The following is a 25,830-nucleotide window of genomic DNA, read 5'->3' as shown; positions in this document are numbered from 1 at the left end:
GGAATGGCGTCTGTCTGGCCCCTCTACAATAAAGGCCTGATTGGTGGAGTTGGTTGTCCTTCTGGAAGGTTCTTCAATCTCCACAGAGGAACTCTGGAGCTCTGTCAGTGTGACCATCGGGTTCTTGGTCACCTCCCTGACCAAGGCCCTTCTCCCACCATTGCTCAGTTTGACCATGTGGCCAGCTCTAGGAAGAGTCTTGTTGGTTCCAAACATCTCCCATTTAAAAATAATGGAGGACACTGTGTTCTTGGGGACCTTCAATGCTGCAGACTTTTTTTGGTACCCTTTCCCAGATCTGTGCCTCGACACAATCCTGTCTCATGGCTTGGTTTTTGCTCTGACATGCACTGTCAACAGTGGGACTTTATATAGACAGGTGTGTGCCTTTCTCAATCATGTCCAGTCAATTGAATTTACCACAGGTGGACTCCAATCAAGTTGTAGAAACACCTCAAGGATGGTCAATGGAAACAGGATGTACTGGAGTTCAATTTCGAGTCTCATAGCAAAGGGTCTGAATACTTATGTAAATAAGGTATTTCTGTTTTCGCTTTGATTATGGGGTACTGTGTAGTTTGATGAGAATTTAATTTATTTAATCACATTTAGAATAAGGTTAAGTAACAAAATGTGGAAAAATAAAGGGTTCTGAATACTTTCCGTAAGCACTGTATGCCACTCAGTGAGAGAAAGTGTAATTGATTTGGGTCAGAATGTTGTGTTGTTGGAGGTGAGTCTTCATCAGTTCAGCTCAGAAAATACCGTCCTCGTCAATCTGCCGCCATTGGCCGGCCTTTTCTGTCACCAAAAATTGTGAAACTAAAAATAAGTTGTAAATGACTAACATCCTACAATATCTTTTGGAGTGACTTCAAGAAAAATGTAGGTTTGTGTTTTTATGCTAGACATGTCAAATTCAGTTGCCCTTTGGTTCAAGACCCTGCAGTTACCTTTACGGAAAATTAACATTCCCTCAAATGACTACCTCAATGAAAATAAAAAGTTCAATAAATGTAAAGGGAATAATGAAATCAACGCATTCAAAAGTGAGAAAATGTACGATGACGTATGGTGGGCCTCACGTACTGTGCAGTGTAGTATTATGGAGGTCTATAGGTACTTTAAAAGCAATTAATTATAATAAGTTTTCTATAAACCATGTTTTGAAGAAAGAAAAAAATGTATTTAAAGAAATATATCCATTAACTTCTGCAAACTTCCACAACCTGCCCGAATGCATAGTGCAAACTGTAAAGTTTGGTGGAGGAGGAATAATGGTTCAGGATAGGCCCCTTAGTTCCAGTGAAGGGAACTCTTAACGCTATAGCATACAATGACATTCTGGACAATTCTGTGCATCAAACTTTATGGCAGCAGTTTGGGGAAGGCCCTTTCCTGTTTCAGCATGATAATGCCCCCGTGCACAAAACGAGGTAAATACAGAAATGGTTTGTCGAGACCGGTGTGGAAGAACTTGACTGGCCCTATTGAACACCTTTGGGATTAATTGGAATGCCTACTGCGAGCCAGTCCTAATCACCAAACCTCAGCGCCCAACCTTACTAATCCTCGTGGCTGAATGGAAGCAAGTCCCCACAGCAATGTTCCAACATCTAGTTGAAAGCCTTCCCAGAATAGTGGAGTTATAGCAGCAAAAGGGAGGACCAACTCCATATTAATGCCCATGATTTTGGATTGAGATGTTCGACAAGAAGGTGTCCACATACACTGCATGAACAAAAGTATCTTCTTAATCCCATGGCTTCTATCTAGATCATTCAGTTTGATAAATTAGGGTGGAATCATCCATCCTCCTCTACAACCCCATGGACCTTGACAAGCCAGTGCATCAAATTGGTAGCGAAAGGAGTTCCTGGAAGCTCAAGGGGTCACCAGGAATTTGTCAACATTTTACTGGTACAGTATTTGTTTGAATTTTTGACTTGGAATATGCCCAAAATGTACAGTATGGTATAGAACTATCTTTTCCCCACAGCTCCCACTGGAAATGTATTTAAAGAGCTTCAGATCTTCTACACAGGACATTTAGTATGATGTCTACCTCTTTTTCATGGAGGAAAACCAGGCACACAACCATTCTGGTATCTCATACTTCAGACACCATTTTGAACACCAACCTGTACTGTAGCGTTCTGTACCTACTTGTTCAGTCTCATCCCTCCCACTTCAGTTCCATTGCCATTTTCTTTGTGAATTGATTTTAGCAGTTGTTTGATTCTAAACGTTTCCTACACACAATAGGATGCCCCTGCGGGTGTGATTGACAGATGCGCCTGAATTTGTCTTGGCACCACCAGTGCGCCTCCGACTGGCTCACACCAGTAATAAAAACAAAATACTAGTTGGAAAGAAAAATCTTGGTGACTCAGGGGAATATTTTATAATGTCTAGCTACCTGTCGAGATGCAAGGAAAAATAATTAACGCGCCCAGCTGGTTAGCAAAAGGTATATTTTTAAGGAACACATGTCTAGCTACCTGTTCACTTGTTGAAATGTTCAATTAATAAAGGACTGTTATAGAAATTGGTATTTTTAATTCTGTCATTTGTATTGACTTACTCACCTGCAAAACACTGTAGCAAATTCATGGGGTGGCCCCGACCAGGACTCAAACCTGGGTCTAGCGACTCTCAACCCAACACCTTAGCCGTTACGCCGTAGAACCTAAAACAGCTGAAGGGCACATGTGACCAGGAGTCTCCAGCAAGCCCAGAACAGTGGTGCAACAAGCAAGACCAGAGGACGCCAGGAGGATAAGCAGTAGGGAGAACGAGTCGGGGCAGATACAAAATGTCTCCGTCCACCAGAGGGCAGAGGAGGTGAGGAACAAGTGCATGGCTTCTATTAGCGCTGAAGAAAAGGATGGAGTGAGACCATGATCAAACTGCAGAAATACGAGTCACCCAGAACAGAACATTTTCATTGCTTTCAAACAAAAGCCATCAAAGCATTTATGTTAAACCTTGGTGCCCGTTTTCTTATCAGTCTGGTTGTGCTGAAATATGCAGGTTTTTTTTTTACAGCCAAGTACTTTGGTGACAAAAATAAACTGCATTTGGCAGTAATAGTTTAAATAATAAGGGTCATTATGAACATTCACTACAGTTCATGAGGAAATACAGCAGCATGGTGAGGGGCATTCCAGTTTAAGTACTGCATTTACTGTAATACGAAAAGGCAAACGGAAAAATGAAAACCAATATTCGTAGACAGAAAACACAAAGATCCTTTCACACAATAAATGACTAGTTTGATTAGGCCACCATAAGCAAATGGTTGTCTATCAGTGAACAAACAGTAACTATCCTACAAAAAGTCAATCATAATGGCAACGGAATAGTAGGTGCTGTAATTGCATTTCAACAAACAGTGAGTGCGCAGTTTTACTCTGTTGTTCAGCTTACTTCGTTTCCTTAATTTCTTTAAAATCAAGCATATTAACAATGACGTTCTTTCAAACATGAAGTTTAATACTTCACAAAATAAAATCTACGTACTGGTTTTTAAAAAGGTCATAAAAATACATTTGGTTAGAGTGATGTGAAGAAAATAAAGTGAGGCACTTCTATGGTATGGACTGTGAAAATTGGCTTTGCTAAAAATAAATGTGAAAGCTAAGAGACATAGATCAGCAGTTAGAAAAGATAGGTAACTTAAGCCTGACATGCTAGGAACCCAAGGCATTACACCCACTCAATTTAGTGCGCGTATAGTAGAGGTATGTTTGTAATTATGTGTCTGAAAAACAGGTTTGGTAGTGCTAATAATCATAGCGTAATTGCTTTTTCCTTGTTGACAAACTAAATCAATGAAGTTCAATGCATAATATACTGTACAGAAATGCCTCAACAAAAAATATATATTGCACAAGCTAGTTCAACTCTTGCCATTTCAAATACCAAAAAATAAAATGCCATCGAGGTAGCAGTTCACACGTGTTCCTTTGTTTCACAATCTTAAAACATTGGTTTAAAGTCATCTCAAACTCATTTTCAACTCCTAGGCAAATTCATCTACAAAATCCATCCTATGAAAATAACTTGCCATCAAATGCAACTACTTTGTAAGCCTAATGGCTCATAGTACATTTTTGGAAGGTTATTTGGTAGCTCAGTTGGTAGAGTATGGCGCTTGCAACGCCAGCACAGTGGGTTCAATTACCGGGACCACCCGAAAGTAAAATGTGTGCACCCATGACTATGTCGCTTTGAATAAATTAGAAGTATTATATTATGAAATAGAGAACAAAGATTTTCTAGAGTTAAGAGATTCATTTAAAATCATGCTGATGATGCAGCTTGCAATTGACCCTGAGACCAGAAAGCTGGTTCACATGCTGTTAAGAGTCTGTGGTGTTGGTGTGTGCTTCTTTTTTCTTGCTCTCATCCTCATCATCCCCTAGGAATAACAGAGGGAACATTCCGAGAATGCATCCGATTGTGACTCCAATGCCTTTTCCCTGCACACAACGGGAGAAAAATGCATGTCAAATGGGAAGTTCAACAGTTTGAGTTTTGTGCATGTTTCTCTTACTATTAAGGTTATCATAAATCTTTGAACATGGATCGCTAGTAACCCACCCATCTAAATATCTCAACCTTATAGGACCAGTTTCCCCTAACCAGACTAAGATTTTTAGTACAGGAGTAGACCAGCCCATAAAAGGTAATCATTTCTAAATCACTCACCATGTGGGAGCTAACCCTGGTCTGCCACATGTCCGCCTGCTTGGGTGTGAGGTCAGGAACCTGCATCCCTAGCCTGGAGGCTAAGACCTCCACGTATCCGGCAAGACTGCCCACAGACAGACAATATAAGAAACACAGCTGTGGTTGTCATGTAAAATTTATATTACCATTCCATTTCAAGAAAGAAAAAGAAAAAAAAAAAAATCACAATCATACAGTATGTGGACACCCCTTCAAATTAGTGGATTTGGCTATTCCAGCCACACCCGTTGCTGACAGGTGTATTAAAAAATACAAAATAAAAATCGAGCACACAGCCATGCAATCTCCAGAGAAAAACGTCAGCACAATAACTTTTCTTCTGGAGCTTCATGAAATGGGCTTCCTTGTCCGAGCAGCAGCACACAAGCCTAAGATCACCATGCGCAATGCCAAGCATTGGCTGGAGTGGTGTAAAGCTTGCTGCCATTGGACTCTGGAGCAGTGGGTACGCGTTCTCTGGAGTGATGAATCACGATTCACCATCTGGCAGTCCGACAAACTAATCTGGATTTGGCGGATGCCAGGAGAACGCTACCTGCTGGAATGCATAGAGCCAACTGTAAAGTTTGGTGGAGGAGGAATAATGGTCTGGGGCTGTTTTTCATGGTTTGGGCTAGGCCCCTTAGTTGTTCCAGTGAAGGGAAATCTTAACGCTACAGCATACAATAACCTTTTATACGATTCTGTGCTTCCACTTTGTGGCAACAGTTTGGGGAAGGCCCTTTCCTGTTTCAGCATGACAAGGCCCCTGTCCACAAAGCGAAGTCCATACAGAAATGGTTTGTCGAGATCGGTGTGGAAGAACTTGACTGGCCTTCCCCAAACAGAGCCCTGACCTCAATGCCATCGAACACCTTTGGGATGAATTGGAACGCAGACTGCGAGCCAGACCTAATCACCCAACATCAGTGCCCGACCTCACTAATGCTCGTGGCTGAATGGAAGCAAGTCCCTGCAGCAATGTTCCAACATGTAGTGGAAAACCTTCCCAGAAGAGTAGAGGCTGTTGTAGCAGCAAAGGGGGGCACAACTTAATATTAATGCCCATGATTTTGAAATGAGATGTTCGGCGAGCAGGCGTCCACATACACTACATTACCAAAAGTATGTCAAAATCATACCAGTCTACCCAGTAACTTGTGATCCCCACCCCTGAAATACTTGCAAGGCTGTGAAAGTTATATAACTGACTAAATATTACACCGAATGGAGAAGTGGTTGGTGCTCTTACCCAAGTCCAGCCAGGTCTGACACTAGGTTCCCAAGAGCTGCAGCTGTAACAGAAGACGAATGAGATTTCACAGTCTCTAAACCAAACGATTCTTGAAATCAGATCATTATTCAATACAACTGCTCCTGATGCTTGTTTAAACATGTAAACAATGCTTAACAGCTGTTGTGGCATGTTGATTCCTTTTTCAAACGTTCAAAAAGGTCAGCCACTGTCTCCACAGTTTATAAAATCGGATCAGTGTACTGAATTGTATTATCACTTCATTTCATAAGCAGTCAGTCACAATATGAACCAGGCCCAAGGAACTGCATAGATCCAACTGCTATAAACCCCGAAAGCCTCATGAGAACGCTGCTTGTGCATCGCACTGGGATGAGGAGCGACTGTAAATTGCATTGTGGATGTATGGTGGCACTTGGTAAATCATGGATGAGACAAGCCAATATCAAGCACAGTTCATTCAAGTAGATCGATGTATATTAAATGTGTGCCAGCATTAGACAGCACTGATTATGAGGATTGGAATTGGCTAACATATGTTCTTGTTTTCAATTATCAAACTGTTATTCATTCGACAGTGGTGATATTACAAAAATGATCCGAGGCACTAGAATGGTGCAGGGATTCTGTTCCACATACTAGTGTTGCATCTAGTGACATGGGGGGGTAAAAAATATTTAAATATTATTTTTACGCTAGTTTGCTGTACATGCACCAAAATTCCAGTATAGCTTGTTCTCCATCTTTAAAAAAAGGTGCAATATGCAGAAATTGCTCCTCCATTTCCTGGTTACTAAAATTGTAGTACTTTACATAATTTCAGTTTAGTGTAGAGAATCATTGTAACATCTAAACCACTTGATTTGCTTCAATAAAAACAAATATTGTATTTTCAGTTGGTGTGCAAAACCAAAAGTAGAAGTAGCACACATAGAACATATACCTCTTCTTAGACTTGATTTGGATGCAAATTATAGATCTATAACTCACATTTCTATGTAAATTTGGCCAATTCGCCCAAAAAGTTAAATATTGCAGCTTTAAATAGGGAGCTCTTATTTCCATGGCTCATCAAAACGTATTGTTTTCTCGTGGCTCTCGTCCTTCTGCATCAATTTTTTTGGGAACAAATCGCAATCACAGTGTCATAGGCACCTAAGTATCGTGATAATATCGTATCGTATGGTTCTTGGCAATACTGACAAAGCAAAAACAGGTTTTTATACATTTTTGCTAATTTAGAGGGAAAAAAAGTAAACTGAAATATCACATTGACATAAGTATTCAGACCCTTTACTCAGTACTTTGTTGAAGCACCTTTGGCAGTGATTACAGCCTCTAGTCTTCTTGGGTATATTGCTACAAGCTTGGCACACCTGTATTTGGAGAGTTTCTTCCATTCTTCTCTGCAGATCCTCTCAAGCTCTGTCAGGTTGGATGGGGAGCATTACTGTGCAGCTATTTTCAGGTCTCTCCAGAGATATTAGATCGGGTTCAAGTCCGGGCTGTGGCTGGGCCACTCAAGGATATTCAGAGACTTGTCCCGAAGCCACTCCTGCGTTGACTTGGCTGTGTGCTTAGGGCCGTTGTCCTGTTGGAAGGTGAACCTTCGCCCCCAGTCGGAGATCATGAGCAGGTTTTCATCAAGGATCTCTCTGTACTTTGGCTTTATCCCGACTAGTCTCCCAGTCCCTGAAAGAAATCCCCACAGCAGGATGCTGCCACCACCATGATTCACTGTAGGGATGGTGCCAGTTTTCCTCCAGAAGTGACACTTAGCATTCAGGCCAAAGAGTTCAAACGTGGTTTCATCAGACCAGAGAATCTTGTTTCTCATGGTCAGAGAGTCTTAAGGTGCCTTTTGGGAAACTCCAAGCGGGCTGTCGTGCCTTTTACTTAGGAGTGGCTTCCGTCTGGCATTGTATGTCCACTCTAAACAAAAGTATATAGCCTAAACAAAACCATCCCACAATTATTGGGAGGGGCTTTGTCTAATGTGAATAGCTGCAGTAACCATCCATGGAACAAGCAGGGCTCAAATAGACAAAGTATGTTAGTTGAAGAGCTTCACAAAATCAGGGACAGATGCCTACATGCTTCCAAAAACATAGCCTACAAAATACCATCAGGCCCCATAGGGAGGGTAAAATGACTGCTATATACTGCCACAGTGTGATTCAAGAGGAGTAATACACAAGGCGGTGACAAAAAACAAAAACATTGACCAGCATCACTTTCAAGACTGGATGGTAACCTAATATGTACTTTTGGTTTAGCTCTGAAATAAGGACAATATGCTGTGATCTCCGGAACACCAGTTAATCTAACCCATTTGGTAGAGGCTGGCTAGACTTTTGTTACATTTAAAAATATTTCACCCCTGTAAGGTTGAGAAGTATTCTGACCAATGTTTATTGAGGGAGCTACTGCCAAATTTGAACAGTCTTACCTGCCATGGTAGATAATCCAAAGGTGACACCTATAGACAACTCAATCTGGGTTCCCTAAAAGTCAAGAAAACAGAAATATTACATTTGTTTCTTGGTGGGCCAGCAATCATGTTGACTTTCCCACCCAATGTTTTTTTGCAATGTTCCCTTTCATCCTCACAGTGGCAGTGGCCGAATTCCCATACTAGTGTACTACATACTTAAACTGCATACTCATTTTGGTGTTGGATCTAATAGAATTCACTCGTCTCTTCTGATTTACATGTCTGACAACAGCTGATAAATCAGTCAATGCAATCGCATATTAGATAACGCAGTCAGAGTACTATTTTTGAAATGTCACATACTATGTCACTATTTTTTTGCATACCATGTAGTACGTGAAGGGTATGGGTATTCAGACACGGCCAGTATCTAAAGAAAACAATGTGAAATACAAAATACATTTTAAATGGTAGTTCAAATTAAACAATGAATACAGGTACATTTAAACACAACAAAAAGTCATACCACTTACTGCTGCAATCATGATGGCATTGTCCAGAAAGCCAAAACCAATAAAGGGGATCGCATTGTGTAGAAGCACTGCAAACAAGATAGAACCCCAATAAAAACAAACATTTTCTTATCATTTGCTGCTAAGATCAACTTGTCTTGTGAGTTAGGTCTCTGCATGTGAATATACATTGACTGGCAGCAGAACACACGTGTCACTAAGGGACTCACACATGCCTGCTTGTTTGTGCCTGTGTGTACTGTAAGTTTATGGGGCACTGTCCTACTGACATTGAGGAAAATCCAAATGTATTTACTGACAGACAGCATGCAGTAATTTTTCAATGGCTGACATGAACATTCCCCCTCATTATACACTTTCCAATGTAAACTCAGCAAAAAAGAAACGTCCGTTTTCAGAACCCCGTCTTTCAAAGATAATTTGTGAAAATCCAAGTAACTTCACAGATCTTCTTTGTAAAGGGTTTAAACACCGTTTCCCATGCTTGTTTAATGAACCATAAACAATTAATGAACATGCACCTGTGGAACGGTCATTAAGAACCAAACAGCTTACAGACGGTCAGCAATTAAGGTCACAGGTATGAAAACTGAGGACACTAAAGAGGCCTTTCTACTGACTCTGAAAAACACCAAAAGAAAGATGCCCAGGGTCCTTGTTCATCTGCGTGAACATGCCTTAGGCATGCTGCAAGGGGGCATGAGGACTATAGATGTGGCTAGGGCAATAAATTGCAATATCCGTACTGTGAGATGACTAAGACAGCGCTACAGGGAGACAGGATGGAAAACTGATCGTCCTCGCAGTGGCAGACCACGTGTAACAACACCTGCACAGGATCGGTACATCCGAACAGCACACCTGCGGGACAGGTACAGGATGGCAACAATAACTGCCCGAGTTACACCAGGAACGCACAATCCCTCTATCAGTGCTCAGACTGTCCGCAATAGGCTGAGAGAGTCTGGACTGAGGGCTTGAAGGCCTGTTGGAAGGCACGTCCTCACCGGCAACAATGTCGCTTATGGGCACAAACCCACCGTCGCTAGACCAGACAGGACTGGCAAAAAGTGCTCTTCACTGACGAGTCGCGTTTTTGCCTCACCAGGGGTGATGGTCTGATTCGGGTTTATCGTCAAAGGAATAAGCGTTACATAGAGGCCTGTACTCTGGAGCGGGATTAATTTGGAGGGTCCGTCATGGTCTGGGGCAGTGTGTCACAGCATCATCGGATTGAGCTTGTTGTTATTGGAGGCAATCTCAACGCTGTGCGTTACAGGGAAGACATCCTCCCTCCATGTGGTACCCTCCTGCAGGCTCATCCTGAAGAGCCCGGACCTCAATCCCATTGAGCACGTCTGGGACCTGTTGGATCGGAGGGTGAGGGCTAGGGCCATTCCCCCCCAGACATGTCCGGGAACTTGCAGGTGCCTTGGTGGAAGAGTGGGGTAACATCTCACAGCAATAACTGGCAAATCTAGTGCAGTCCATGAGGAGATGCACTGCAGTACTTATTGCAGCTGGTGGCCACACCAGATTCTGACTGTTACTTTTGATGTTGATCCCTCCCTTTGTTCAGGAACACATTCAATTTCTGTTAGTCACATGTCTGTGGAACTTGTTCAGTTTGTCTCAGTTGTTGAATCTTATGTTCATACAAATATTTACACATTAAGTTTGCTGAAAATAAACGCAGTAGACAGTGAGATGACGTTTCTTCTTTTGCTAAGTTTATTTTGTGGGTTCATTAAGAGAAATAGCATGGGTAGAGCTGCTGGGAAACAAAAGCTGATAAGGCCATAATTAATTCGTTTTGAGAAACCGCTTTCAAAGGGGTATAATGTGACTACAGAAGCATAGACCCTTTTGATCCCACTGAGCACTTTTGAGCTATAAATCTCTATGGTATAAAGAAAATTACATTCATAATTTGAGAGCGCTTTTATCTTACCGTATTTGATCTGAGCTCGAGTAAGCGGTGAAGCCTCGTGAGTCTCTGAAAGACAAGATCAAAAACAAAGATTCATATCTGAAAAATGATGTGCACTGGGGTAGAAATTTCAGATTCTGATCAACCCTCATGCTTTCTCTCCCAAAAAGTTTGGCACAGAGGTGTAGACCGCAAACTCTTCAGCACAAATATAAAAATGTTCACTGTATAATGCTGACTACTCAGCTCTGTCCAAGAGGCTCCGTATTCTATAGTCTTGTGAGAAACAGATTCTTGGTAGGATATTCATTGAGAACTAAAGGGGCATGTTCCAAGTGAATGTGTTAGTGTGTTTAAAAAGTCATAGGACTACTAGACAGTCAACTGTTCTGTGGGAGTGAATTCAGACAGACATGAAAGTCTCCCATTACAGTTATCAAATTACTTAGTCTCTCATTCATTGAGAAAGACTAACACAAACCCCAGTGCTAAACAGATTTACACCTCTAACATGAATGCCGTTTGGAAAGGTCAAGGACCCTACCTTGAGACAAGAGGGGCTGAGGTGCTATTTCTGGAAAAGTGAACCCAAGATTAAGGCGAGGTGACCGCCAGCTGACTTTAATGAGAATGGAAATACTATTGACCGTCATTGAATACTAATTAATCAGAACAGCAGGTCAATATGCTCATGACTGCACAGCAGCTCATAGAAGAGAACAGGCTTTCAGTGTGGAGTGTAGAACCTCCCACTGAGGGAGTGTTGCTATAAAACCCATAATAAACTGCTTGCTAGTGTCCGAGTAAACGAGTTGAGCAGGGGGCATGGTCAAAGTCTGAAGGTAACCCTAAGGCAACACAACGCCTAGCGGCACAAGGCCATGCAACACAACGCCTGGCGGCACAAGGCCATGCAACACAAGGCCTGGCGGCACAAGGCCATGCAACACAAGGCCTGGCGGCACAAGGCCATGCAACACAAGGCCTGGCGGCACAAGGCCATGCAACACAAAGCCTGGCGGCACAAGGCCATGCAACACAACGCCTGGCGGCACAAGGCCATGCAACACAACGCCTAGCGGCACAAGGCCATGCAACACGACGCCTAGCGGCACAAGGCCATGCAACACGACGCCTAGCGGCACAAGGCCATGCAACACGACGCCTAGCGGCACAAGGCCATGCAACACAACGCCTAGCGGCACAAGGCCATGCAACACAACGCCTAGCGGCACAAGGCCATGCAACACAACGCCTAGCGGCACAAGGCCATGCAACACAACGCCTAGCGGCACAAGGCCATGCAACACAACGCCTAGCGGCACAAGGCCATGCAACACAACACCTAGCGGCACAAGGCCATGCAACACAACACCTAGCGGCACAAGGCCATGCAACAACACCTTGCGGCTAAAGGCCATGCAACAACACCTTGCGGCTAAAGGTCATGCAACAACACCTTGCGGCTAAAGGCCATGCAACAACACCTTGCGGCTAAAGGCCATGCAACACAACACCTAGCGGCACAAGGCCATGCAACACAACACCTAGCGGCACAAGGCCATGCAACAACACCTTGCGGCTAAAGGTCATGCAACAACACCTTGCGGCTAAAGGCCATGCAACAACACCTTGCGGCTAAAGGCCATGCAACAACACCGTGCGGCACAACACAATGCTACACAGCAAAAGTTTATTTAATTTCTGTTGACTCGAGGACACTTGGCTGATGGGAAAATATCAATAAACTTGTTGATGACAAAATTGATATCTGTGCAATCTGCAGCCACTAGACTTCCGGCAATGACTTCAGTCAATGTTCAATGAGATATAGCATAAGGCTACATATTTGTCATCGGTCACTCCAATGTCCAACCCCTCCGGCTATATTACCCTTCTAAATAAGAACGGCCTCAGCAGGCAGCAGCAGTGCTGATGAGTCATTTCCCTCGGAGCTTAGCTGAAGTGGTGCATGTGAAACTGCCTAATTACAAAAGTGTCTACTCCTGCTGTCTGTGGCAATAGTCACCACCATCTGCCCGCTGTCACAGTTCTGAGGAACTGGCACTCCAACACATTAGAAAGGCTTAACAGGGGAAGTGCAGGACTACCTGCTGCTAGTACGGAATTGGAGAGGAGATGTGTTCGTCTTTAGTCTGCTATTCTTTTGGAGGGCCAATTAATTCTCCCCAATTAAAGTAGTGGATGTAAATATTTCCCAAATTAAATTGGAGCGGAACAGGGAGATGTGCCAATATGTGTTGTTTCCCAGTGAAGAAGTTAGAGATTGTAAAATGAGTGCACTGCCCTATGGAATCTAACTACTATCTTGCTCAGACAACCTAAGGACCATAACAATATACAAATAAAATCATCACTTTATAGTGATGGTAATCATTTAGCTATTCAATTTTAAGACTCCTTAAGGTACTAAAAAAAATCTATGGATGAAATGTTGAATTTAGACCATAAACATTTATATAAAAATAAAAAAAAGTTTGTTGTGAAGTGTCTCATATCTGAGCGATAAGAAAGATCACCTATTTAACCCCTTATTTTAGCCACTAAACTACTTCCATATTTACTTCCATTCATTTTTTACTTAGGCTTCCTGCAGCTGTTGTTATCAGTAAGCTACAGTTGATCCGACTGAAGCACAGACTAATTGTGCACATTGACAAATCATAAGGCAATTTATAAAAACTATTTTGGTAGTAGGCTTGGGCTTCCATATAAAACAGCGTGTCGCAGTGCATTCACTTATACCCACGTTTTCAGTTGCAATTTGCTTTTAGCACATGTAATGATTTGCATGATATTGATTTTAAAAATTAAGCCTGGTTTGTTGTAAAGTAGGCCTACTGTACTTTATATGCAAATGAGGTTTAAAATCATTAATTTTGGATAGGCTAACGTTACTTGAAGACATGCAGCTAGCAACTCTACATTTTAGCTTCAAGACAAATGAAATGACTGTGGCCTACAGACAAGAAAATAAACCCTTTGTCTGCACATGCTTGGAAATTGTCATATGGGTTGGTTGCATTATTCAATAGTGTAAAATGTTTTTAAAGAAGAGTTTGTCATTGTTGAATAGTTTGTGCTTACTGACTACTGTGATATTGAAGGTCAATTTGAGCTGAGGACCAAGAGTGTCGCATTGCCAGCCACAACGAAAGGTAAGGATGTAATGTGAATTGAAAAGTAGAAATCCTTTTTGCCACTCCGCTCCTCAGACTCTCCTTCATATCTCGTAGTGGGAATAGGGCCTTAAGGTTTGGTTCACAGGATTAACATATTAAATAGCCCATTACTGAAATGCCACAGTGCCCCTTGACATTCAGGGCAATTTCTGTGTTGAACGCGGTTTAGGCCGATGTTGTAATCACAAGCCTCACAACTAGTGACAAACAAGAATGTGAAAAAAGAAAAGAGTTACCTGAATCACTAAACTGACTCTCCTGGGGATTTCATGTTGAACACAGAGTAACATGGAACAAGGCAGCAGCATTGGATTGTCATGCCAGCTGATAATGTAGCAACAGTATGGACAAACTAGAGTAACGTCAGTGTTTCCCCTATATTCATTTAGCAGCAGCGCACTGCTAAATTGCCGGATTTAGAGTTTAAGATCAGAGTGACAAGTTACAACAACTTATACATCTTTGTCAGATTCTCATCAGATCGTCCGAAAAACCTCCAAGGTAACTAGTGTAGCCAACCCACAGAGATAATGTAGATAGAAGACTCTTGCCCAAAAGCCTGTTTTAGCATGGACAGCGCCATTGAGGACTTTCACCATTTTTAAGGAGTCACTGGGTGGGCCTTCTTATTGATTAAGGAAGGATCACATAATTCCATCCTGGTCATCAGGAGGGATCAGCCAATGAATTAGACTCATTCTATAACTGCACGTGGCAGTAAATCACCAACCTTGGCTTTATACAGATTCAAACAACACACTCCAACTCATAGTAGTAGAAGAAAATGTACTCTCACAGACACATATTGCATCCTCTAACTATCTCCATGAGCCAACCCTATTAATAGATGTACAGTATGTAATAATTGTTAGCTAAGTTACAGTAATGTTACGTTAGCAAAACATCATTTGGGGTTAATATAGAATTGGCTGGTGATGTCATTGAGAGCAGGAGATAAAATGAAAACAAACATTCCTGAAAACCCCAGCCTGAGTTCTTAGGGGAAGCACTGAAGGTACACACACAAAGCAGGCAAGTGAAATGTTGTCAGTCTGTCCGTGAGAAAAACACACATTGTTGTACCCTGTAACCCCACTTCTCCTTCAGGTGTCTCACTCTGGCCACGCAACTGGCTTGTGCAGCTGGACACCTCAGAGTCTGGAGGGGGGGAAAAGGGGGATACGGGGCACATAAAAAGAAGAGTTGGGCATGACTGTGTGTGTAAAGGTAGTTTCACTGGGACCTTTATGGAAAAAGGGCTTCATCTACTGACAGCTGAAGTACATTGTCACACTACAGTTTAACTCACCTGACTGGGTAGGTCTTCCTCAATTCCTCAAACATTTAATAATAAGCTATGAGGTACGTTATGTACTGGATGTCAAAAGTTAACTCACCTGACTGGGTGGCTTTTATCATTTCAGTTCAAACAGCAAGAGAAAATTATCCTCATAATGCATTGACATTGGATGTACAATTAAAGAAGATAAACGCCTAGGTCTACCTCGTGAACCCTCTACAATTTTACTATAAAAATAAAACTATAATGAGCACCAGTGCAAAACATTAGTCTCTTCTCATTAGCCACTGCACTCATTCATATATAGAGTGAACACTTCTGAGAAAAGGAGAACCTGAATTGCATGATGGTTGTCCATTTAAAGCTCTGAATGCATGACCGAGGTGGCATCAGGGCTAATAGTGCTCAAGTGGTTTCCTGGGTATTTACCAGAGGCTGGCATAACAGGGACATGGTGGAGAGAGCCCATCTGTCAGAGGCCTGCTCCAAGAGAGACCAGCTGGCATGAGGGAGGGTCAGGAATGAGCTCTGGAAAAGGTCACTGTACTTCAAGCTTACATATTTCTCCCAGGGTTAAAGTCGAGGACTTTGATTTATTAGGATCCTCATTAGCTGACGCCAATGGCGACAGCTAGTCGTACTGGGGTCCGACATTACAAAAAATACATTAGATACAAAATACTTTACAATTTACATAGATTTAAAAACATAAACATGTAGTGTGTGTGCACATTTATGAGATACACACAAGAAGGTCACTGTTTAAAAAAAAAACAGGTTTGCTGTTCACTTGCGCCATTTAAGATGGGAGTTCCATGCACTCATGGCTCTGTATAATACTGTATGTTTCCTTGAATTTGTTCTGGACCTGGGGACTGTGAAAAGACATGTCTGGTAGGGTAAGTGGTGGGGTAAGTGTGTGTGTGTCAGTGTTGTGTGTAAGTTGACTATGCAAACAATTGGGAATTTCCAACACAATAATGTTTCTTATAAAAACAAGTTATGCAGTCAGTCTTTCCTCAACTCTTAGCCAATGAAGAGCCGCTCTGTTCTGGGCCAGCTGCAGCTTATCTAGGACTTTCTTTGCAGCACTTGACAATATAACTTAACAATAATCAAGATTAGATAAAACTAAAGCCTGCAGGACGTGCTCTGTGCGGTGTCAAAAAAGCAGAGCATCTTTATTATGGACAAACCTCTCCCTATCTTAACAACATTGAAACTATAGGTTTTGACCATGACAGTTTACAAGGGATGCATGATATGATTTTAAATAAATAAATCAAAATATATAATCATAAATCAAATTTTAAAAAACATCGGTGAACATTTCGGAATCGGACGATATTAGCTAAAAATGACAATATCGGTATCGGCCCGATGTCTAGTTTAATGCCGATGTCAAAGCTGACGTGCATACCTATATAACGTAGGTACGTGACGTAATGGTGTCGACTTTAATGTTGCGCTACACGTGCAACACAGAATTCCTAACCTAGCCCACAATGTCTGCTGTGTGGAATGAGCAGTCAACAAGTCGAGCAGTCATTTGAAGAGTAATAACGTTTCAGCGAGACAACTCAAAGGCGAAATCCATTAATGCAAAGATAATGGAATTCATTGCCCTTGACAATCAACCGTTCTCTGTCAAGGGTGATTTTGGCTTTCGACAACTGGTCGAGCACCAGTACACACTACCAAGAGCGCTATTTTTCCGATGTTGCCCTACCGGAGTTACACAGTAATGGCGTCACTGCTACTAGCTTCACGACATACGCTGTTTGGGTGTCAAAAAAAGATACGTCAAATAATACATTTAATTTCACACGTCAAATAACCCAGTTCTATTATAGAATGTTGTGTGTTCTGAATTTGCATGTGCAAGCCAAGCTCCACCACTACAATCAGTAGCACTGTCAAAGCTGTACAAAAACGTCTGCAAACAAGCAAACACTGTCCACGAACGATGTGATTACAATACCGCGTTGGTAATAAAGCATTATTTGTTTGACTGCCACTTCTGGGGTAACTAGCTAGCTTTAGCTTGGTACCTAGCTTGCCCCAATACAACCAGCTTGAAAACAATGACCAGTAGAAACTGCAGTAATTTTCATTATTCTTAGCAACGATTTAGGAATCCTTATGAGTAAGTATTAGCTAGGTTGCCTAATGAAATTGAACTTCAGTTCATGAAAATAAATAGCTAGCCAGCTACTTAACCCTGTTGCCCAAAGCTAACATTATAAGCAGCCAGATAGCTTCATCTGGCTAGTGAGGCTCGACCGGACCGGGTTATGTGTTATGAAGCTAGCCACAATAAGGATTAGGCACAATAGTGGAATTTGCGGTTTGCCTTCGAAATAAAAGTACCTCTTTGAAAGTGATACAGAAGGTTACACAATTGGTGGAATCATGCCATAGTTGGACTAGATAATGTTAAATAAAGGTTGGAATGTGAAGCAATGAAATGGGGTATCAGTCTACTCGGTGACACCCACAGAACACAACTGTGAAGAGTTTACACAAATATTAGCGTGGTAGCTCTTTTCGTGGGACTGTGACTGTGTGAAATCACCTCCCCAGTCAGCCTATTGTGTGAATTGACATTCATATTGCACTGTACAGCTTTCCCTAAGGATTGGGGATCAATGAAATGGGGTATCAGTCAACTCAATACGCAATGTATTTTTTCCAAAAGTCCTCAAGAGTTAGACTCCAAAACATCCACACAGTATTGTTTTTCATTAGGAATAGTGTTCAACACACATAGGTTGACAATAAATGTGGCTCAATTCACAGTTGTTTCAGAGTCCAGCAAAAAGGGCTATGGTGCTAATGTTCTCTGGGTGTCACGGAGTAGACTGATACCCCATGTAATTGATCCACAATCCATAGGTAAGGCTGTGCAATGAAATAAGTATGCCCCCAAAGCAATTCTAAAGTATAATACATCTAGTGTGATTTCAACAGATTTTCAAATTAACAAATTGTTGATTTTATATAACATTCCAACCGCATTTAGCATGATCTATTCAATTATGGCATAATTATACTATTTGTATTAATTTGCATCACTGTCAATGACATACTTTTATTTTGAAGGCTAACCGCAAAGTCAACTATTGTGGCTAGCGTCACAAAGATGGGTCCGACCACCATTAATCAAGTAAGAACTGTCTTATAAATTAGGGTTATTTTAGATGATGACACCTACTGAAACAGATTGACGTTTTGCTATGTTTTTGGGGATGAACATTGTTTGCATCCATGAGCTAGTTAGCTAGCTTTTTTTAAATGACCAGCATTGGTCATGAATCGTTGTGACATATGAAATACGAGTGAGTGTAATCAATGTGTAATAACGTAAAAAGAAAAAATGAATGAACGCGTTCAATTATTATGTGACGTGCAGTCGTATTCAGGTCCTGACGTGTCAAATAGTGTTATTTGACGTGTATCCTTTTTGACACGCCAAGACCCAAACGGTGTTCCATAGTATGAGAAATCCTGGTTGAGAATGAAACGGAATAAAATGAACAACGAAACAGCACAGCAAGTGAAAGAAATAGGTTTTGATTATGTTTTACTGGTAATGGGAACATACGTCATAGAGGTCGACCGATTAATCGGAATGGCCGATTAATTAGAGCCAACATCAAGTTTTCATAACAATCGGAAATCTGTATTTTTGGGCGCCGATTTGCCGATTTTAAAAATTGTATTATTATTTTTTATACCTTTATTTAGCTAGGCAAGTCAGTTAAGAACACATTCTTATTTTCAATGATGGCCTAGGAACGGTTGGTTACTGCCTTGTTCAGGGGCAGAACGACAGATTTTCAGCTAGGGGGATCCAATCTTGCATCCTTACAGTTAACTTGTCCAACACAATAACGACTTGCCTCTCTCTCGTTGCATTCCACACAGAGACTGCCTGTTACGCGAATGCAGTAAGCCAAGGTAAGTTGCTAGCTAGCATTAAACTTATCTTGTAAAAAACAATCAATCATAATCACTAGTTAACTACACATGGTTGATGATATTACTAGATATTATCTAACGTGTCCTGCGTTGCATATAATCTTACTGAGCATACAAGTATCTAAGTATCTGACTGAGCGGTGGTAGGCAGAAGCGGGCGCGTAAACATTCATTCAAACAGCACTTTTGTGAGTTTTGCCAGCAGCTCTTGTTGTACGTCAAGCATTGCGCTGTTTATGACTTCAAGCCTATCAACTCCCGAGATGAGGCTGGTGTAACCGAAGTGAAATGGCTAGCTAGTTAGCTCACGCAAAGAGCGTTTCAAACGTCACTCGCTCTGAGCCATCTAGTAATTGTTCCCCTTGCTCTGCATGGGTAACACTGCTTCGAAGGTGGCTGTTGTCGATGTGTTGCTGGTTCAAGCCCAGGGAGGAGCGAGGCGAGGGACGGAAGCTGTACTGTTACACTGGCAATACTAAAGTCCCTATATGAACATGCAATAGTCAAAGGTTAATGAAATACAAAATGGTATAGAGAGAAATAGTTAAATAATTACTATACCTACTACAACCTAAAACTTCTTACCTGGGAATATTGAAGACTCAAAAGGAACCACCAGCTTTCCTATGTTCTCATGTTCTGAGCAAGGAACTGAAACGTTAGCTTTCTTACATAGCACATATTGCACTTTTACTTTCTTCTCCAACACTTTGTTTTTGCATTATTTAAACAGCAGCTCTTTGTTGTGCGTCAAGCATTGAACATGTTTCATTATTTATTTGAGGCTAAATTGATTTTATTGATGTATTATATTAAGTTAAAATAAAGTGTTCATTCAGTATTGTTGTAATTGTCATTATTATTACCGATTAATCGCTATCGGCTTTTTTGGTCCTCTAATAAATCGGTATTGGCGTCGAAAAATCATAATCGGTCGACCTCTAATACATAAATGCCAACAAAATAACTTTTTGGTCAGCGTGGTGCGTGTAACCTTTATTTAAACTAGGCAAGTCAGTTAAGAACAAATTATTAATTGCAATGACGGCCTATCCCGGCCAAACCACAGACCACCGGCCAATTGTGCGCCGCCCTATGGGACTCCCAATCACGGCCTGATGTGATGCTGCCTTGATTCAATCCAGGGACGCAGTGACATCTCTTGCACTGAGATGCAGTGCCTTAGACCGCTGCGTCCATGTGTGTGTGTTAACTATTTAACTGTACCAGAATGCGGATTTAAAAATGTAAAAAAAGATCAGTATCGTTTTTTTTGGCAAAGAAAATATCAGTATCGGCCAAAAATGTAATATCGGTGCATCACTAAGTAAAAACAAGCAATTTAGTCTCCTCAACTTGTTCAACAGCCACACCATTCATTACCAGCATGAGACGGGTCTACAACCCACACAAGTGGCTCAGGTAGTGCAGCTCATCCAGGATGATACATCAATGCGAGCTGCGGCAAGAAGGTTTGCTGTGTCTGTCAGCGTAGTGTCCAGAGCATGGAGGCGCTACCAGGAGACAGGCCAGTACATCAGGAGACATGGAGGAGGCCGTAGAAGGGCAACAACCCAGCAGCAGGACTGCTACCTCCGCCTTTGTGCAAGGAGGAGCACTGCCAGAGCCCTGCAAAATTACCTCCAGCAGGCCACAATTGTGCATGTGTCTGCTCAAATGGTCAGAAATAGACTCCATGAGGGTGGTATGAGGGCCCGACGTCCACAGGTGGGGGTTGTGCTTACAGCCCAACACCGTGCAGGACGTTTGGCATTTGCCAGAGAACACCAAAATTGGCAAATTCACCACTGGCGCCCTGTGCTCTTCACAGATGAAAGCAGGTTCACACTGAGCACATGTGACAGATGTGACAGTCTGGAGACGCCGTGGAGAACATTCTGCTGCCTGCAACATCCTCCAGCATGACCGGTTTTTCGGTGGGTAAGTCATGGTGTGGAGTGGCATTTCTTTGGGGGGCACACAGCCCTCCATGTGCTCGCCAGAGGTAGCCTGACTGCCATTAGGTACCGAGATGAGATCCTCAGACCCCTTTTGGGACCATATGCTGGTGCGGTTGGCCCTGGGTTCCTCCTAATGCAAGACAATGCTAGACCTCATGTGGCTGGAGTGTGTCAGCAGTTCCTGCAAGAGGAAGGCATTGATGCTATAGACTGGCCCGCCCGTTCCCCAGACCTGAATCCAATTGAGCACATCTGGGACATCATGTCTCGCTCCATCCACCAACGCCACATTGCACCACAGACTGTTCAGGAGTTGGCGGATGCTTCAGTTCAGGTCCGGGAGGAGATCCCTCAGGAGACCATCCGCCACCTCATCAGGAGCATGCCCAGGCGTTGTAGGGAGGTCATACAGGCACGTGGAGGCCACACACACTACTGAGCCTCATTTTGACTTGTTTTAAGGACGTTACGTCAAAGTTGGATCAGCCTGTAGTGTGGTTTTCCACTTTAAATTTTGAGTGTGACTCCAAATCCAGACCTCCATGGGTTGATAAATTTGATTTCCATTGATCATTTTTGTGTGGTTTTGTTGTCAGCACATTCAACTATGTAAAGAAAAAAGTATTTAATAAGAATATTTCATTCATTCAGATCTAGGATGTGTTATTTTAGTGTTCCCTTTATTTTTTTGAGCAGTGTATATAGAAAACACAAGAAAATCTTGTTTTTGACTGCACTGGGGCTTTAAGACATTGTCTCAAATCGAGGTTGTGCCTTTAGATTGCGAAAATTAAGCAATAAGGAAGAATTTTTCACTTCTCAAACCCTGGCCTTGTCCGTTTACCGTTTCGCAAGCTTTCCTCTCAATGTTTGGCCTCTTGGTTTAGAAACTCTGATTCTGTCATCAAATTAGTGAAAAAGCATTTCATTTCAACATTGGGGCGACAGGGTAGCCTAGTGGTTAGAGCGTTGGACTAGTAACTGAAAGGTTGCAAGTTCAAATGCCCGAGCTGACAAGGTACAAATCTGTCGTTCTGCCCCTGAACAGGCAGTTAACCCAGGAAAAGGCCTTCCCCAAACGGTTGCCACAAAGTTGTAAGCACAGAATTATCTAGAATGTCATTGTATGCTGTAGCGTTAAGACTTCCTTTCACTGGGGCCTAGCCCAAACCATGACAAACAGCTGCAGACAATTATTCCTCATCCACCAAACTTTACAGTTAGCACTATACATTGGGGCAGGTAGTCTTCCCCTGGCATCTGCCAGATTCAACTGTCGGACTGCCAGCTAGTGAAGCATGATTCATCACTCCAGAGAACATGTTTCCACTGCTCCAGAGTCCAATGGCAGCGAGCTTTACACCACTCCAGCCGAAGCTTGGTATTGCACATGGTGAACTTAGGCTTGTGTGTGGCTGGTGGGCCATGGGAACCCATTTCATTAAGCTTCAGCCAAACAGTTCTCATGCTGATGTTGCTTCCAGAGACAATTTGGAACTCGGTAGTAAGTGTTGCAACCGAGGACAGAGGATTTGTACACACTACGCACTTCAGCCCCGTTCTGGGAGCTTGTGTGGCCTACCACGTCACGGCTGAGCCGTTGTTGCTTCTAAACGTTTTCACTTCACATAAACAGCACCTACAGTTGACCGGGGCAGCTCTAACAGTGCAGAAATTTGACGAACTGACTTGTTGGTGCCACGTTGAAAGTAACTGAGCTCTTCAGTAAGGCCATTCTACTGCCAATTGAGATTGCATGGCTGTGTGCTCGATTTTATACACATGTAAGCAACGGGTGTGGCTGAAATAGCCAAATCCAATCATTCTAAGTGTTGTCAACACGTGTGTGTGTGTGTGTGTGTGTGTTATATAAAAATAAATTAAATTATGTGTTTGTGGATTAAATTACTTCTGCCACAACTTTGCAAGTGGGACACCTTCAAAGTTTTTGCACTTGAAGACCATTCAAAAAGGCTACAAATGTTAAACTACAAAGCTGAGGGACACTTTACACCGTATTAGGAACTTCTTCAGGATAAAACAAAAAACACCCATAGTTGTGCTGGTCAAACACAAGTTAAGAAAAATGAAATTAATGAAATGGTAGCCTGTCAGTTGACTTGACAACAGCAATTACTTTATCCTAAAAGTGACTATTGAAAATACAAAAATAAGGATGACAAATATGACTGAAATGTTGCCCAGAATATCCCAATATATAAAAGTGGAGTACACTGTTCCCACCACGATAGCGACTAACTTGGGGTAGGAAGTTCCAACATTCCTGACATCACTATAAGAATAGGAAACACAAAGTCACCCTGCAAGGCAGAGGGAATGTCAATCATTATAAAAATGGGAGAGGAACTTGCTTTTATCTTACCTTGAGCTATAGCTATGGATTCAAAGCTCTGCAGTTCTTTCAGCAAGCATTTTCTTTCTTTGGGGTGAAGGCTGTAGATGAATTCTTTCGCTCTTTTCGGAGAGTTTAGGGGTTCCCGCGGCTCGTTGCGTCCGAGCGTTCCCATCCAACAACTTTGCAAGTGGGACACCTTCAAAACCTTTCTGACCGTGACACTTTCCAGCACTGCTCTTGTTGGGATGGTGGGTCGTAGAGCTATCTGAAGACAAAGCTTGAACATTGTGGCAAAATAGGGCAAATATGTTCGTACAAATAACTTAAAATAAAGATGGCTAGGTTCGTTACCCGTTGAATGCTCAACGGCACTGCCAACCAGATAATTCAGCGAGCTAACTAACTTTAACTAAGATGTTCGCTGTAGTAACATTAGTAGCTAATATTGCAAGTGTTAAGAGTAATGAGAGCTGTCAAAGTAGCGAACCCACACTAGTACGCTAGCAAGTAAAGCTAAGCTAGGTAACGTAAGTATTATTGCCAAGTTGCAACGCTACCTTGTAGCTAATGCCCAACATGTAACGTTTAAGTCCTCTCTTTCCTCTTCTATTATTTGGTAAGACTGGTTTTATGTAACGTTTGCTAGCAACTACAGTCGACTCCTGTTACATTTCTGCAATAATACATTAACGTTACTAAATATGTCTGGCAAGACAGAGCAGTTCACGAAAGGAAAACACAGTAGCTAGCTAACGTTAATTGCACAAAACCGAGTGTGACCAGACTCTGACATGCCTGCTACTATTGTGGCGTTAGCGGGTCCTCTTTCTTTTTGGCTTGAGAAATAAGTGATTTGCAATGGCAAACGTCCGTGCAATTCATCAGAAAGTATTGATATGGACCCAAAAAATAGAGCTCAGCGTCATAAACTGTCGTCGACTGGAAGCGTTCCTCGATTACTTCCACATGCGACCAATGTAGTTTTTTTTTCTTCTCCCGAAGACATTGGTTTTTCCTCAATCTTAATTTAGTATATTGAGCTGACATATCATTTAGATATATTCATCTAGATACATTATTTTTGCTCCGAGCTACCACGTGTCCTGAGATACTTGTTGTTCCAAATTTGATCATGAAATTCGGCCCGAGTAAACCACATTTACCAAAATGCAACACAAAACGTATTCAATTAACATGTAATTCATTACAAATATAAAATATACATTATTCCAATGTACATACATTCGGCTAAAAGGGCAATCAGACAACTAGGGAATCATCCCGTGCTGTCTATTTGTCAAACAAAGTTCCTCAAACGGCTGTTATATTACCACTTTGTTGTTTTAAACAGCTAAAACGTTAAAAACTGCTCAAAAGGTCTGAAAATTAGCCCTTTTTTTACGGTGCCATATTTATACAATAAACATTTTCCCATATTGTTATCGAGTCAACTAAGAAGGAATATTGTAGTAACTTGTACCAACATTTGAAGCAAAATTAGGTTTTCCTCAAAATAATAATTGTTGCTAGCTATGACATGACATAATAAAATTATTTGGCTATATCATAAGAGAAAAGATCACTTGCCTTTATTAAACTCGCCAGATCATCTTCCATCAATGGATGTTAATTTAACTCGTTTGACTGCTATAAAGGAAAAGGATCGGATCCTTTTTTTTTTTTTTTTTAATTTTCGCCTAAAATGACATACCCAAATGTAACTAACTGTCTGTAGCTCCGGACCTGAAGCAAGGATATGCATATTCTTGAAACCATTTGAAAGAAAACACTTTGAAGTTTGTGGAAATGTGAAATTAAGTAGGAGAATATAGCACATTAGATCTGGTTAACGATAATACAAATAAAAAACGTGTATTTTTTTTTATTTATTTTTAATCATATTTGAAATTGAAGAGAAAGGCCACAATGTATTATTCCAGTTTAGGCACAATTTAGACTTTGGCCAATAGATGGCAGTAATGTATGTGCAACGTTTTAGACTGATCCAATGAACCATTCCATTCTGTTCAGAATATTGTATCAAGTCTGCCCAAATGTGCCTAATTGGTTTATTAATACACTGCTAATCCAGTCATTAGTGGTGGTATATTGGCCATATAACGCAACCCCCTGGGGTGCCTTA

General features: G+C 41.8%; 1 protein-coding gene across 5 annotated transcripts; it reads right to left on the bottom strand.

The window, feature by feature from the left end:
- Nucleotides 1–3,159: 3,159 nt before the first annotated feature.
- tmem65 (transmembrane protein 65) lies at nucleotides 3,160–24,930 on the bottom strand. Of its 5 annotated transcripts, none has more exons than XM_035795374.2 (9): nucleotides 24,245–24,930; nucleotides 23,715–23,952; nucleotides 15,173–15,247; nucleotides 10,908–10,952; nucleotides 8,957–9,024; nucleotides 8,439–8,493; nucleotides 5,987–6,029; nucleotides 4,714–4,819; nucleotides 3,160–4,484 (listed from the first exon to the last, which is right to left on the bottom strand). In XM_035795374.2, the coding sequence occupies exons 1-9, from the start codon at nucleotides 24,263–24,265 to the stop codon at nucleotides 4,365–4,367; spliced, it is 771 nt and encodes a 256-aa protein (XP_035651267.1). In that variant the 5' UTR covers nucleotides 24,266–24,930; the 3' UTR covers nucleotides 3,160–4,364. The 5 variants fall into 5 exon arrangements, with proteins under 5 accessions (XP_035651267.1, XP_052328021.1, XP_052328022.1 ...); XM_052472061.1 differs by having other exon boundaries at nucleotides 23,715–23,948; nucleotides 24,245–24,907; XM_052472062.1 differs by having other exon boundaries at nucleotides 23,715–23,948; nucleotides 24,479–24,906.
- Between the last annotated feature and the right edge of the window lie 900 nt (nucleotides 24,931–25,830).

The sequence above is a fragment of the Oncorhynchus keta genome, chromosome 20 (assembly GCF_023373465.1).
Source record: "Oncorhynchus keta strain PuntledgeMale-10-30-2019 chromosome 20, Oket_V2, whole genome shotgun sequence".
Lineage (NCBI taxonomy): Eukaryota > Metazoa > Chordata > Actinopteri > Salmoniformes > Salmonidae > Oncorhynchus > Oncorhynchus keta.
This window is presented reverse-complemented; position numbering and strand designations above follow the sequence as displayed.

Bases quoted from the DNA above. Each gene is read 5' to 3' on its own strand.
- tmem65 (XM_035795374.2), bottom strand. From the start codon at position 24,265: ATGTTGGGCATTAGCTACAAG. The intron at 15,248-23,714 runs GTAAGATAAAAG...CCCCCCCTCCAG, and splicing joins ATCCATAGCTATAGCTCAAG to ACTCTGAGGTGTCCAGCTGC. The intron at 8,494-8,956 runs GTAAGTGGTATG...CTTGACTTTTAG, and splicing joins ATGCCATCATGATTGCAGCA to GGAACCCAGATTGAGTTGTC.